This window comes from Platalea leucorodia (genome assembly GCF_965183815.1).
Source record: "Platalea leucorodia genome assembly, chromosome: 9".
NCBI classification, from domain to species: Eukaryota; Metazoa; Chordata; class Aves; order Pelecaniformes; family Threskiornithidae; genus Platalea; species Platalea leucorodia.
In genome coordinates, this window is record NC_138831.1 from 23,715,565 (window position 1) to 23,731,099 (window position 15,535).

At 44.1% G+C, this 15,535-nt stretch overlaps 2 protein-coding genes across 11 annotated transcripts in view; both read left to right on the forward strand.

The window, feature by feature from the left end:
- Nucleotides 1-13,508, forward strand: CNBP (CCHC-type zinc finger nucleic acid binding protein). Of its 9 annotated transcripts, none has more exons than XM_082321782.1 (6): nt 1-145; nt 929-1,230; nt 6,739-6,858; nt 7,133-7,227; nt 7,413-7,615; nt 8,542-13,508. In XM_082321782.1, exons 3-6 carry the CDS (start codon nt 6,756-6,758, stop codon nt 8,657-8,659), a joined length of 519 nt encoding a protein of 172 aa, XP_082177908.1. In that variant the 5' UTR covers nt 1-145; nt 929-1,230; nt 6,739-6,755; the 3' UTR covers nt 8,660-13,508. The 9 variants fall into 9 exon arrangements, with proteins under 9 accessions (XP_082177908.1, XP_082177907.1, XP_082177911.1 ...); XM_082321781.1 differs by lacking the exon at nt 929-1,230 and adding an exon at nt 5,129-5,173; XM_082321785.1 differs by lacking the exon at nt 929-1,230 and adding an exon at nt 5,129-5,173 and having other exon boundaries at nt 7,136-7,227.
- ISY1 (ISY1 splicing factor homolog) overlaps nt 13,508-15,535 on the forward strand; it is a 15,673-nt gene continuing 13,645 nt past the window's right edge. The window contains exons 1-2 of one of the 2 annotated variants that reach the window (XM_082321779.1): nt 13,508-13,612; nt 14,071-14,093. In XM_082321779.1, coding sequence (XP_082177905.1) covers nt 14,092-14,093 — 2 coding nt within the window. In that variant the 5' untranslated portion in view covers nt 13,508-13,612; nt 14,071-14,091. Of the gene's footprint in view, nt 13,613-13,657; nt 13,865-14,070; nt 14,094-15,535 lie in introns of those variants that run through there. The other variant, XM_082321778.1, reaches the window with a different exon arrangement.

A 15,535-nucleotide genomic window follows, 5' to 3' on the forward strand; every position in this document is an offset into this window, starting at 1 on the left:
TCTGGGGGGAGAGCGCGTGGGGCCGTGTGCAAACCGCGTGTGGCGCAGCCAGAAGGTAGCCGGGAGCAGGCGGGCAGAGCCGGAGCGAGCGGGGCCTACTGTCGTCCGGGTGGGCTGCTGCCGCAGCGGGGGCGAACGTCCGCAGGTAACTGCCGGGCCAGCCCCGGCGGCGAGGGGAGCTGCTGGGGCCGAGGGTGGGGAGCGAAGGCAGAGTGCGGAGGGATGATGGCGCTGGCGCACTCCGGCCTAGTGCGCGGGAAAGTGGCGCCGACCGGCCCGCCCGGGCTCGGGCGCCGTTCCCTGGGCCGGGTGTCCGGGGGAGGGCGGAGGGAGGTGAATGAGGAGCGCTGAGGGGGGAGTGGGGCGCCGCAGGCCTTGCGAGGGCGGGCGGTGGCGGCGGGTGAGTCAGGCTCTGGCGGGTTCCGGGAGACGCTGAGGGAGCCTGCGCCGCGCGGGGGGAAGGGAGGCCGGGGCGCCGAGGCGGGGGTGAGTTATCGCGGCCCGCTCGGTCAGGCCGGGCCCTACCCCGGAGCAGTCTCCTGCCGAGCCCGCGGGCCGGTGGCGGCGCTCGGGCCTGTTGGCCGGGGTCCGGTGGCGGCTGCGACGACGTGTCCCGCTGGCTGGGCCTGCGGCGCGGGGGCGGAGGGTGGTGTGGTACCGGGGGTAAGGCTTCGCGTGGCCGGCCCGGCGGCGTGGGGAGGGGGAACCGCCTGGTCCGGCCTTCATGCGCGGGTTGGGGTGCGTGACTAACTTCCCCGTGGGTGAGCGGCTGCAGCAAGTTTGGGGAGGAGAAGAAGAAGGAGATCTTGTGAGACCGGGAACTGGGTGGAAGGTGGCTGAACTAAAACTGTTTGTTTTTCTTTTTCTTTTTTTTTTTCCAACTTATTTTTTTCAAATCTCTGCTAAACTCCTCTGTGCTGTGGCCGAGTGGGGAGGCTGGCGTGGTCTTGGCCGGGGCGCACCACGTGGCTGCTCCACGTGTGAGGCTCTGCCGGAGACAAGAGGGTCGAGGTGTTGCAACTATTTGTCTCCGACCACAGGCATGGATGGTGGCCTGCTCCAAATCCAAATGTGACCTATAAATGGATAGGAAAAACAGCCTGTGACATCTACAGATCACAGACTAGTGGAGCAGCCTTTTATTTAAGTTCCTGTCGGACGCGGTTCTCAAGTAACCGCTGTTACTCATTTAGTATCCAGAATCGTCATAAAGATTTATTAAACTTAATGGTGGGTTTTATTTTCGTTTCAGCACTTAGTAAGATCCCATTGCCACACAGCGTTAGGGTTGCCTAGTCCATGTTTTCTTCCTCAATGCAAACTTGCCTAGAGAAGCAATCCTGCATCTGTCTTCAAAGTTAAGAGGTTAAATAAGTTCACCAGGGCTGTGCAACAACCTTTCGAGTTACAGGCTTAACCTACCATTCTTTTAAACTGACTTTGTTAATGTCTGGGCTGAATTTCATGTTAAAAAGTTCGCATGTTGCTGATGTTGTTTACTTCTCTTTAAGTTTAAAACTGTGCAGATAGCAATAAAAAATAAAAGGGGAAGATGGTAGGATGTGCATATTTGGTAGATAATCTGTAGTTTCTCCTACTCTATATTGACAAGTGTAGATAGGCAGAAAGTGCTGCAGAGTCACTTTTTTGATGAACTTTTGCACTCCTCCTGATTTGTGTCAATAAAGCTATCCAAGAATTACTAGTCTAATCGAAGTCATGATGTCTCTTTGACCTGGCTTCTGGCCACTGAGGAGGGATCCAAGTTCTTGAGTTTGAGTTAATGTTCAGCATTCTTGGATCAGCTTGGCTGTGGAAGGTATTGAGGAGACCCAAATGGAGTGTAGGGCTTGTCTCTCCACTTTTGCAGGTTTTCTTGAAGCTTCAAACTACTTCCTTTCAGAATTGGGGTATTGTTACCTGGTGGTCAGAATACTTAATTTTGTATCTTTTCTAGTGAGGACAAAAGCTGGAGATGGGAGCATCACTAACTGTCTCTGTAGTATGTTTTCAAGTTACAGATGTGGAAATTCAACCAGCTGAATACTGAGTGGCTTTGGTGACAATCATGTGTCCTGTGTTCAAGAATTCTCAAAACATGCTTCTTGGGAAATAAAAACTCCTCATGGGTAGCATGTCTCCTTAAATGAGTAATATTTTGACTTCTCTTTTGAAACTAAATGCTAGCACTTCTGTTAGCCGTCCTTTCTGCCTTCCCATTTCTTTATCTTACAGGAAAGCAAACCTGTGCTTCCTATTATGTAGGGGTTTTGCCATCTTCAGGCTGGCTTTGGGCTGGCTTGTCAAATTCAGGTGTGGTATTGTAGGTTGGTCACCAACAGCCTGGAAAGAAACTGCTGATTTCTCAACATTTGTCTTTCTGATATGCTGTCTTGCCAAAGATCTCTTAAGTATGCTGGCTTTAGCAGCGGTTTTTATCTAGTCTGTCCTTTGATTGAAGGAATGAAGTCCTATTAATGTCAAATTGAAGTGGTACTTATAGATCAAAAGAAGCACCTGGTAAGTATAATGAAGATAATTGCCTGTGTTGTATTGGGCTGTTGAATTCCAAGGAACTGCTAGTATCCAGAAGAACTGTGAGTAATTTTAGACATGAAGTTCAGCTTCCTTTCTACTGTGAGGAGCCCAAGTTAGTTTTACTCTTGTTAAAACAAACTTCTTCCTCAGAGGGCATCTAGGCTAAAAGCCATCAAATAAGGAGCATTACAGGGGAGCTTAGTGGTAGTTCTTTCCATCATCAGGTCTAGATGGGGTGCTAAACCAGACTTGGATATTGTTGAATCTTGTGCATGAAGACTCGAGACTAATAGCACCTTTCCTGTTTTAAAAGTTTTGAATGTGTATTAACTGTAAAGCCACAAAGAAATGATCTACCACTTTGAAGTTTGATACAAGAAAGTGTTCAAAGTTTTGTCTGTCACTAGAAGAATCACAGAGACTTTGAAGTTTGGTGCTAAAGTTGCACTCAAAAGCTTCAAATCTGACCTAGGAAACCACTGTGGTGGCACCTCTCACTTGGATCTTTGAGCTGTTCTCAGCCCATGATCTTTAGCAGTAGGGTGATCATACAGAACAAAGTCTGAAATTCACGCTTAATAATGTTTTGCTGAATAGCTGCAAGGTGATTTATTTCAGCTTCAAACTACAGTTATGGAGCTCTGTAGAAGGAGTTCAGGTAAATGACTACCATGTCTCATTAGTAGAAAGGTAAGGTTTGAGGCAACTAGACTTGTGTTTCTTCATAAGTTTTGGAATCTAGTCTATGAGGCAGTGGCTTAGTAGATCTTGTAAAATTTGACCTGGCTCAGAAATGCCAGATGAGGCCATAGTTCTAATTTATTTTCCATTATTACTTTTCCTGTCCCGGTGAGGTAAAAATCTAGTTCTGGGATAAAAGGTGGGGGTGAGGGCAAGCTGCTTTGTAGAACATACTTGAGCTGTGGAAGACACTGATAGATGTGATTGAGTGAAAACTTTCCAAGAAGACATAAACAAGTAGCCTTCTTGCAGAGAGCTTACTTAAGGTGGCCTTGATAGATAAAAGGAACTGCTGGAAACTTGCCTGTGATGACAAAATGAAGGAGTATTGACTAATACAGGAGAATTTGAACGTGGGTATTTTTTGTTGTATTAATTTTTTTTTCCCCTCTTGGAAGTAACTGAAAAATGTAATGGTGTGCAAAGTGCTTGGAGGCTATCCATTTAAGGACTTGTCTTCTGAACCAGCCTTTTCTGGATATTGCTCCTTAAAGGTGGCTGTTGGCTTTATCTGACAGCTAAGTCCTTACATTGGTTTTTAAAACAGTTTACACTAGTGGGGATTTCTGTCCTGTGTAAGGCTTCTTAGAACGTAGGGCAAGTAAAACCAGTGTCAGCTGCATCCACCTCTACCTGGTGAACTTGTATTCAGTTTTACATCCTTTACAGGAAGAATGCAGAAGTTAAACATTAAAATACTGGTGAAGAGAAATTCCAGGCAAACTGTTTGGTACTTAAAGTATCTGAAGATGGGGCAGTATGCTTTGTAATCATACTTCTGTGGCAGCTGTAACCTTCAAATATCTCTGCGTTCAGGGGAAGAAGGGGCCTCTGAATGAAGATAAAAGTTTTTAAATTAATTTCTCAAATAGTTTTGAAGGGTAGTTGTGCAGAGACTGTTCTTTGACTTTAGACTTCTTACTCAGTTTGCATAATCTTACTTTGTCAATTTGCTGTATACCCGAGGAAAAGAAACTTCAGGTTTTCCTCTTGAAGGAGCAGTTTAAAAGGAAGCCACTTTGAATCAGAAGTAAAACTTCTCTTTTCAGATTCCTTTGGGGCAGTGAGTAGTGAGCTTTTGTCCATCATGCAGATCCTGACCCTGACTGGGAGGCTGACAGACTAGATACAGGCCATCGGATTGATTTTAGTAGAAAAACTTTTCCACTGTGTATCTAAAGCAGGTCTAGCTCATCTACTAAATATTTGTCTTTTACCCTATGTTAACGTAACTGGTTATGTCAGGTTCTTCATATGGGTAACTGCTGGCAACGTTCAGTCCTGTCACTTCATGCTGTAGTCTCAAGTTCATGGTTTGGAATGAAAGTCTGGTAGTTGTTAGTATCTCTGAAGATGTATTGCAATTCTGTTACAGCTGTTGGCATACTATTCGTCTCTTTTTAACAAGTCTTACGTTGCTGTTCTCTAATGTTTTAATGTGAAGACTTTCTAAGAGAGTTGCAAGTTGAATAAAGGGTATGTCTTGGTATATAACTCAGAGACCCCATCTTGTCCCTCTTGAAATTAAAAGCAGCATCAACTATTGTGCCTAAGCCCAGCTCCTGCAGTTGGCTTTGCTTGTGTTTTTCCTGTTCTGCAGTGTCAATATGGTTGCTATGAAAACAGGCATAAACAATAGCACACTGAGTGCCAGCTGCTGCCGCCATAGGAGACAGCTCTTCACCCTCGGGTGTCCTAATAAGATAATTTAAAATCTTGAACACTGTGATGAAGCAGAGAAGACCGGGTTATGTGTAAAATACAAGTATATCTCTTAAGTGCTTAGATAACCGGTTATTTTATTCTTGTTAACATCTGTTTAAGATCTTCTTGCATCCTTTCATTGCAGAACTTCATTTTAAGAGGAAATACCATCATCTGATCCAACTGGAAGGTAGATGTGGGATTACAGAAGTAGCATGCTAAAGTTTATCTCTCTTGTACTTTGAATTCTTGGGTTTCTGCTGTGGTTGGAAGGATGGATAATCACTTCTATGCTGAAGATGACTGTAGAGAAAGGAACTGTTTTGAGGGAGGAGTGGCTAAAAAGCCACAGTAAAATTTGTTCAACATTGGAGTACTTTAAAAATAACTCTAAATAAAAATTCATGTTTAGATATACACTCTCCATTTAAGAGCTAAAGGTCAGGGTGCTAATTCTGGTTCCTTCTTGAGGTCATGTGTTGTTCTTACTGCTGCTGTAATGGCTTTCTTCAGGACACAACTCATGAATGTTCCTGGTAATCTGGAATGCTGGATGGTTTGGACGGGAGGGAAGCATTCTGTAACATAAATAAATTGTAGGGTTACAGGAGGGTTATCTTGATGGGGGATCAGGTAAACTGCCCAAACATACCAGATAATTATTCTACTTTTGTTGAGTTAAGAATAATGAATTGGGAGAGAGCATGTGAAGTATTTAAACTTAAGGAGACTTCATCAAAACAAAGCTTGATGTCTGTATTTTTAAACTAGTGTACTTTAAACTTGTCTTCAAGCACACTTTAAAAAAAGACTCCAATTTAAACGTTTAACTTCCTTGTTCTTTTATTTCTAGTTCTGGCAGTCTTGCGTAAGTGTTTTACAGCTTAGGGGAGTTATGGTACTGTGACCGCAGTGTGTTTAACCTACTCCATCCTAACCACTGCTTCAGTGGCCTGTGGCAGACTGACTTTTGTCCTCAATGAAATGCATACCTCTATTCCCCAGTACGGGCAAAAGAAGTGGTTTATATTGTCTCTGACAGGCATGCCTAGCTGATGTTTCCCTAGCATTCTAAGGATGTTTTCCAAGTTAGCCTTCTAGATAGCTGGCAAGTGTCTGGTGTCTTTTAGGGAAGGGAAATATGTTAAACACTTTCTTTCATGTAAACCTGGAAGTGAAGTATGTATCCTGAGCTATAGGTTAGTTCTGCCTGTTCTTACAGTTAGCTTTCAGAATGAAGCTTGATTTGTCAATAAATGTAGTAGCTGCCTGCCAGACACTTCAAGAGAAAGTGTAACAACTACCAGGAAGAAATAGTTTGTAGAGATAAGCTGGCTTTTGAGTTTAACTCTGAGGAATAAGGGAGAAGGTGCGTTACTGAAAGAGAGAACAACAGTAAGGCTGGTAAGACAATAGTTAAAGGGGTCTGCTATTTTCCCCACTCTTAAGCATTTTGTAAGTTTTTGAAGTGAAGACTGGCAACAAAAACTAATTAGAGGAAAAGATACGTAGTGCACTGTTTCCTTGGCTGTTCAAAGCTGCTTTACTCTAAGCAAAGCAGAGACAAACTTTTATCTCATACAGTGGTTCTTAATAGTCATACCAGATATTGTACAAGCAAGTACTGAGTTAGCCAGCAGTCCTGCTTGGTTTTCATTGCCTTTGCCAGGAGGGTGGGAAACCTTGAAATCTCTTACTTAATGTAGCCTTTGGTTGGGGAGGGGAAGGTGATCTAAAAATGTCTTCCTTCCTCAGGCAGGTAATCTGCAGCCATGAGCAGCAACGAATGCTTCAAGTGTGGACGTACTGGCCACTGGGCTCGGGAGTGCCCTACTGGAATTGGCCGTGGTCGTGGGATGAGAAGCCGTGGCAGAGGTGATTGATTGCTGTGGTTTTCAGTACTTGTACAGTAAGATCTTTAGCTGGCTGTTCTGAATAGTGTGTAAAGCTGGTTTTGTTAGCCTGAAGAAGTTAGAACACAAAGCGATAATAAATTTTTCTGGTTCTTATCTCTGCACAAGAATTTTGCCAGGGGCCTCTGAGATTGAAGTTAACTTGTCAATTCAGCTGGCAGTGTCCTTGATTAACTCTCTTAAGAATATTCTTAACTTAATCCTTAAGCCTTTTTTCTCCTGTTACCCATTTCAAGCAGGCTTCCAGTTCATGTCTTCATCTCTCCCGGACATCTGTTACCGCTGTGGTGAGTCTGGCCATCTTGCCAAGGACTGTGATCTTCAGGAGGATGGTAAGTATCACTAAATATTCTATCTCTTCAATCACATGGACAGAGATCTGTGGTTGAAGAGAAGGATACAGTACACTGATCATAATTCACTGGAAACAAGCTGTGCATGTCCTTCATTAGAAGCATGCTACATTTCACTTTACCAAGGTTTTATAGTCTTGTTTGGTATGTTTTTCTTATTGTGGAAGCCTGCTATAACTGCGGTAGAGGTGGCCATATTGCGAAGGACTGCAAGGAGCCGAAGAGGGAGAGAGAGCAGTGCTGCTACAACTGTGGCAAACCTGGCCATCTGGCTCGTGACTGTGACCATGCAGATGAGCAGAAGTGCTATTCTTGTGGAGAGTTTGGACACATTCAAAAAGACTGCACCAAAGTGAAATGCTATAGGTAAGAACTGACAAGAGACGACTGCAAAATGTAACTTAGGTGATAGATGCATTCTGCATCTAATTTTGGCTAGGAAATGAAGCTTGAACTTTGACCAAACAGCTTGTTTTTAAACAGTTGTCTACTGTTGTTCAAAACTAAGACTTAAACACTTGTTAGCAAAGTCAAGTAATAGATTCACTGATGCCCATCTCTGGATGGCCAGAGCAATGCAGATGTTAAATCGCTTAAGCTGTACAGGAAAAAGGGCCTTATCTTTTTGCAGAAGGTAACAGAAAGTACTTGCCTATAGCACAAACTACAGTTGGGTGCTCTGTATCTTATGCTGGAACTAATAAACTCCAGCTGTACAAATCGGCCGACTGGCACAGCTAGCCCCAGCAGGAATACACTTAAGATGTCTTGGTTATAGGAACTGCACATAGAAACAGATGTTAAATCAGTTTGAAGTACCAGCTTCAAAATGCTGTCTGGCTTTCAAATGCAGGCCTATACCAGAAACAGCGTGTTCCTGAGTGCGATATTTTTCACCCCCACCAAGGTTCCCTTCTGTGGAGAAAGAGAGAGAATGTGGTGCATTTGAGCTGAAATTAATTACTCTTAAAACAAGGCTAAACCACAGACAGAAGCATCAGAGCAGGCAAAACCTGACATGCAGTAAAAAAAATAAAACTTCTGTACTTGATGTATGGTGGTTTTGGCATATACGGCATTTGTGTGAGTTGGTCAGGTGGGGAACAGTACCTGGCTCTGGTGAAGACAGAAACTTGCCTCATGTCAAAGAATTCTGGAACACTGAAGCAGAAATCTTGAAGGCAGAACTAGCGTTGCATGAAATTTAGGTAGATAACGTACTTAACAGAATAGGATTGCTTTTCTGAATAACTGTTTTAGATGGTTTTAATAAAATTATTTGCTTTTCCCAGGTGTGGTGAAACTGGCCATGTAGCCATCAACTGCAGCAAGACCAGCGAAGTCAACTGCTATCGCTGCGGCGAGTCAGGGCACCTTGCACGGGAATGCACAATTGAAGCTACAGCCTAATTATTTTCCTTTGTCGCCCCTCCTTTTTCTGATTGATGGTTGTATTATTTTTCTCTGAATCCTCTTCACTGGCCAAAGGTTGGCAGATAGAGGCTACTCCCAGGCCAGTGAGCTTTACTTGCCGTGTAAAAGGAGGAAAGGGGTGGAAAAATCAACTTTCTGCATTTAACTACAAAAATGTTTATGTTTAGTTTGGTAGAGGTGTTATGTATAATGCTTTGTTAAAGAACCCCCTTTCCGTGCCACTGGTGAATAGGGATTGATGAGTGGGAAGAGTTGAGTCAGACCAGCGAAGCCCTCTCTGGGTTACATGGAAGTGATCCTATGCAGGAGGAAAGAAATTCTGGAAGTGTCTAAACTTCCTCATAACTTTAATTTTATTACAATGGCCTTGGATTGTCTGACCTCAGTAGCTGTTAACACCAAGTAATATCTGTATCAGGCCCTACCTAGAGCATATAGCTGAGTGGGAGTAAACAAACAAGATGCACATGCCTGTTAATGGCCATGAGAGAGAGAGAGAAATCAGGAATAAACTTAAAAGTAACAGTAATTCAGTCAATGAATGTTCATGTTGGAGATACAGAACGTAATGGGAAGCTTTTGAATAAATATTTCAAAGTAAATCTGAAACCCAGACATCAGTGCTCATAGCATATACAATTTGGAGCTATTCAGGAGTTGCAAATAAATGCATTTTCACAGAAATCAAGATGTTATTTTTGTATACTATATCACTTAGACAACTGAGTTTCATTTGCTTGTAATCAGTTTTTAAAGTAAGATGGTAAAAGCAATTGAAGTCCTAGAACATAGAAAATGTAATTTTAAACTATCAATAAAGCTGGAGGAGGAAGGGGAGTTTGGCTAAAGTTCCTTTTGTTTATTTTTGGTTTTCATGTACACAGTGCAAAATAACGTATTAAAAAGGGGTATGTGGAGGTGTAAAAAGTTTAGTTTGGACTTTTCTTTTGTACTGTCTTACGTTAAGTTTCCATCGGGTAGCATCAAACTGTAAATACATGAAGTACGCAATAGTCTGGAAGGAGGACTGCATACCTGCGTATGTTCATGTGAATGGATTGCGTGGTCTCAGAGTGGGCTTGTTTCATCTATGCTGATGCAGTTAAAGTATTTCTTTGAAAATCATTGAAGAAGGCACAAAAGTTGTTGAAGGTACAGCGAGTTCCAAATCTGGAGTAGTTTGATGGTCTGTTAGCAGTACTTCAGCCTTCACAGATGTCATTGCACTAAGAACTATCATCTAAAACCTCTAGTATTACAGGCACTTCCTGTAAGTTGTTCTACTGTGCTGATTGACTTCAGGGTTAGTAAACACTTGGGAAGTTACACAGGTGAAAAGCGGGCTGATGCAGCGTGTATATTGAGCACATCCACTCAGTAAGTGAATAAAGCGGTCCTGATGTGCAAGGAAAATGAGGGCAGGAGTTCTTGACTGATCAGTGCTTCACCATAAGGCACAACTGTCTTGATATCTGCTGTTCAAGGCAACTAACAGCAGCTTCAGCTGGAGTGCCTCCCGAGCTTCTGTCTGTCTTTGGGAGCGCTAGCAGATGATACGGAATCTGTCCAGTTATGATCAGGCATAGCGTACTGCAGTCAGTTTGTATTTGCATCTTCACGCACAAACTAAAGGCTTTCCTTACTTGCAAGTCCCAAAGTGTTTTTCATAGGCCACATGTGCGATAGCAGTGAAAAAATTGCCTGTGATGTTGGGATGATTGTGTGTGGATCTTGAGAGAGAGAAGTACCAGACGGATATCTACAGCTATGCTAGAGTAAAACTAAACTGGCACTGTTACTTGTCTTCTAGGTCTGTGTTATAATTAACCAGTTAAGGATCACGTTAAGGTTTCCAGTTCTTTTGGAAGCAAGGCTGTTAAAGGTGACACAGTCATGTAATAATGCCCCTGAAGGTTGTGGTCTTCCAGGAACAACTTAAGCCTGTGGATTTCAGCAGACTATAGCGCGTAGGTGACGCTTGGAGAAGAGCAGCAAGAACCCAGTTGATTGAACTAGAAGATCCCAATGAGGAGTCTTAGCTGGGAGTGTTTGAAACTGTAAAAGCAGGCATATTGCGTGATAATCTTTGGGTTGTTTCAGGAAATCTGATACCCAAAATGTGTGTGTCCCAGAAAATTGTGACGGTTGTAGCTGCTGTGTCACATCAGGTGAACTCTGATCAGATTGTTGCTGTTCTGCAGTAGGCTGCCATAGCAATCTAGAGTTCCTTAACACTTAATGAAATAAAGATTTATAAAGAACTAAAGTTTTCAGCCTGGGTTTGATGTTCAAAGCCCGTGGAAAACATCAAGCCATAGTTCAGGGAGAAAAAGAAGATTCTTAGTGAGAAGGTAGCTAGGGCCTGGGTCACTTGGCTGCCAGCAGCCAACCTAGGCAGGTTTTAGAAAGGCTGAGTTGGTACTCCTGCAGAGATGGAAGGAAGCAGACGGTTGGAAGAAGTCTCCTATTTGAAGCGCTTAAAGGGGGAATGTTCTCGTACTGCTTTGCCTAAGCAGAAAAAAATCCCAAGTGTTTGCTTCTGCCTGGTCAGTGTGACATAAAGACGTAGAAGGCAGGTTCTGCAGAGCGTAAAACCAAAATGAGATGGTGACTGCTCTTGCAGCTGGTCGTGATTCTTTGGCAGGATGCCTTTTGCCCAACCTGTTTGCCTGTTTGCTGAAGAACAAAGCCTTTCAGCTCTTGTGGAACTAAGGGGTGGGGAAGAGGTTCTTGCTTAAGTTGTGTTCTGTTTGGTTTTTGTTTTTTTTTTTTTTTTTAATAGCTGCTATTAGAGCATGAATGTGCTTGAGTCTTAAACATGGTTGCCAAAACCCTAGTAAAATCCACACTTGAAATGAGTGGGTTGCCTTGGGGTAGTACAGATAACCTAATCACAGCATATTCTTGTTCAGCCTTGTCATAGGTTACTATGGATTAACTGAATCTTTACATACAATTATCTTAGTTAAACAGTAATAAAGCTTGAAGCTCTGTGATTACGAAGACCTGAAAGTCTTTGGGACTTCACCTGTAGCTAAAAAAATGCTGTGTCAAAGACCTGCAGTGCTGATGATGTCTGTAGTCTACTTTTCCATTCCTGTAGAACTTGGCGGTTAAGCTTGGTTATGATGATCCTGCAGCTACTGCTTCTTAATACTGTGGTGCTTAACTGCTTTATTATCACTGAATAATTATTGTGTGCCTGTAAAGTAGTTTTGTCCTCTGAGAATTTTTTTTTAACAAAGAAAATGGGATTTGAAAGCTGAGAAATACAAACCAGGATGTAACTTCAAAAAGGAGAAAATTATTCCAACTGAGGTATCTCTTCCTAGTCATCTTTCTGTAGGGAACAGTTTAGAATATTGATGCTGCTACTTCAAGTGTCAGTTGTTCCAAAGTTAATGAGATGAATGAGCAAATACTGATTTCAGAAATGGTGGGGACTTGGAAAAATCAAACCTAATATTTTATTTGTTCCATGTTAATCTTTTTCACTAACACTGAAGTATCTCATTTGTTTTGGAGACCAATCCCCTGACAAACTCCAGTGTAGTTGTTTTTGTAGATCTGGTGGATTACATGGATCAGGAAGGCAAAGAGATAAATGTGCAATAGATTGTTTTCTACAAACAGGGCTCTCTGAAGGGCTGTCATTTTCTGGAGAGAGAAATCTTATTTTACTAAAATTGTCGTGAGTCATTGAATAAATCCTCACTGAAAACCAGTCTTGCCAGTGTGATTTTTAGACCAGCTGCAAAGGATTGATTGATGTAATTGCCCCAGTGATGATGAGATGCATGGTCTATGCCTGGTGAAGTACAGGTGGCTTTCGTCAGTAGGCTACAGGAGTCCGGAGAACAGGAGAATCTGGTGGTGTGTGGAGGTAGCCAGGCATATTGCGTAGGTTTCAGATGCTGTGGGAATTTATCTGTGTGGCTGTTGCCATTAAAGGCAGTGGGCCGTGCTGGGGGAGCGACGAGGAGTCTGGCCTGCGTGCCAGCGTTTCTGAATCCACCTCCTGTAACGCTGCTGCTGTGCAGGGAGTCTTGAACATGATGTATGGAATGCCTGCAAAAATATGTTTCTATTCGTAAGTGGAGAAACAAAGCATATGGAAGAATACAAAAGTACTTTTTATTGCCTTTTTTTTTTTTTTTTTTTTTTTAAATTTTGTGAACCGGAAGTGCTGCAGTAACACTACAGGAGATGAGCATTGGGTTTCTTTTCCGTAATGACTGGATGTTCCTTCAAGCACAGGGGAGCAAAAATGTTGGAACAGAGCACTGCACAGAGATACTCAGATTTCAAGAGAAATACTTGAGGTTTCAAATTATTAGCAGGATCAATAGTTATGTTTCATATAAGACTAACAAAAATTATTGCGCAATACAGAATTTTGTAGCTGGGAATTTAAAATGTTGCACATCCGCCTACTTGGATTATGAGTATTTTGACGGTTGTGAGCCAGGCAAGCGAAGTATGTCTGTGACTCCGTTAGCATGTAAATCACTGTAATGGAGATCTGAAACACCGGATTTCATGGCGTTGGTTCCCGTGAGCTGTTCAGAGCAAAACTGGGCGTGCTTGCGTGGTACGGCCGTGTTCGCACCCGTGTTGGGGAGCTGTGCTGTCCGGGCTGTGCCCCGGGCCTGTCCCTGGCGGCGCGCTGCCCTCGGGGGACGAAGCAGCGCTGCCCTCGGGTCTGGCTGCTTGCGAGGGGAACTGTTGACGCTACATTTGAGAAACGATGGGGTACGGACATTTGCAGTCTCGACGTGCAGGGTTACTTTTACAAACTGGCGGTTGTGAACAGCCCTACGCGTAAAGCCCTCCCAGGTAGCGGGTTTGCGTTCTCTGTACAAAGCGGAGCAGAAGAGCGCGCGTTTCCCAACCCTGCGTAGGACTTCGGCACCTGTGGGAAGAAAAACGGTAAGTTTGACGTCACTTGCAGACCTCACGTGCTGACGTTTTTCTCCGGCTCCTGGCGCATGCGCGGGGCGGGGACCCTCGCGGCGCGTCGGGCGGATGGCGCACGCGCAGCAGGCGAGGCGGGGAGCCGCCCGTTGATGCGCGTGCGCAGTGGGGGTGGGTTTCAGTTCCGGGGTGACAGCGCGTCTTCTTCCGGGGCCTTCCTGGCGCGTTCGGCGGCGGTCTGCGGCGGGGCGGCCGGTGGGCGCCATGGTGAGTGCGGGGCCTCGGCCGGTGGGCCCTCGCTCCTGCGCCGGGCGGGGTGTCCCTCCGCCGGGCCGGCGGCTGGGGCCGGTGAGGATGAGGAGCGAGGCGGGGGCTGGTGTCCGTTCCCGCCTTCCAGGCGCTTAGAAGCGAGGGGCGCCTCGGCGGGGAACCGAGCGCCGTCAGTAACAACCCGTCTGTTTTCTCTCTTTTAGGCTCGCAACGCGGAGAAGGCCATGTAAGTACGGCTGGGGGTCCCCGGCTGGGGCGGCCCGCTGCCCCTGCCCGTAGCCCCTGCGCGGGCGCTTCAGCACAGGCTTTGGCCTTAGGCTAGAGACCTTCCAGCCCTGCAGGTTCCGGAGATCGGTCTGTGTTATCGCCTGTTACTTCTGAAGCAGCATGATCATGATCACAGTGATCATGACCACGCTGTTACGCTGTCCTGCATGTCTGAGACTTCCTGTATTTGGTTTGAGAGACGTCTGTGCCCTCTGTGGCGCGGCTCACACCCACAGAGTCTTGCTTGCCCAGTGGGGCTCACTGTTCAGCCTTTTTTAAAGCACTAGATGTTTAATAATGCTTTGGGTTACTTAGCTGCACGTGTTAAGCTGCTCTGGAGACAGTGGGAGCAGGAGGGATAGAAGGCATCTGTGTGCAGTGTACCTGGTGGTGTGGAGCTTGGGTAGCTGTGCTCACCAGCACAGGAGAGAAACTGCAGCAAGGGCTGGATGAGAAATGTGGTGAAATATGTTTTAATGGCTCATTATGGTTTTAGGCAGCTCTCGTTTTTGGAATAGAGATGCTAGGCTGGATAGGAATCTGTCAGTGTTGATTTAATTCTTGCCTGGGAGTGGCTTGAGCTAAACTAATGTTTTTTAACGTATTTATTTTTTTATTGACTTTCTTAAGTACTTTTTAAAAACGTTTGCAGACCACATATTTAGAACTGGTAGATTAGAGGCTCTTCAATATATTTGTCTCATGTTTGTTCTTTTCCCTAAAACACTTTCTGAGCTTATAATAGTAACTCGGAGAGAGACTGAAGAGGCTACAGTGATCTAATGCCTTGTGAGGTGCTCATTTACGGTGATCCCATCCAGTGTGTCTGGAACACTGGACTGGATGGTGTGATTTTCATTCTGGAAATGCCTCTTAACAGCAGATGGACCCTAGATAATTGGCTTAGATGCAGGGTATAGCTATGCTGTTAAAGGTTTTTAAATGTGCTCAATTGTCTTGTGCTTTTTAACATAACTGTTAGATGTCTAGTAAATAAATAAAACTGTGTATTAAAAAAGGTAGTGTGTGTAGTCTCTGCCCAGTTGTGAGAGACTCAGAATATTTTCGTAACGTTAATGAACTTGATTACTAACTGCTGCTTTCCTTACTGAACCTTTTTTCTCTTGAGTTTCTTGTTTGCTTTTTGATGTATCCTCTGCTAAGATATGTCAACTTCATGTTTGTGCTTATAACTTGTGGATGTCCTTTTGCTGCTAATATCTAATATGCTGGTATATGCTAAACAGAAAAAATAATTAGCTGCTTACCAGAATTTATATTTAGATCTAAGAAATTAACCACTGAAGATTTCTAGTGTTGAAGAAGTTGCTGCATGGAAGAGCTAGTCAATGGATATGTTCAAGCCTTTGTTTTCTCCAGACTGTAATTAAGCCCGTAATA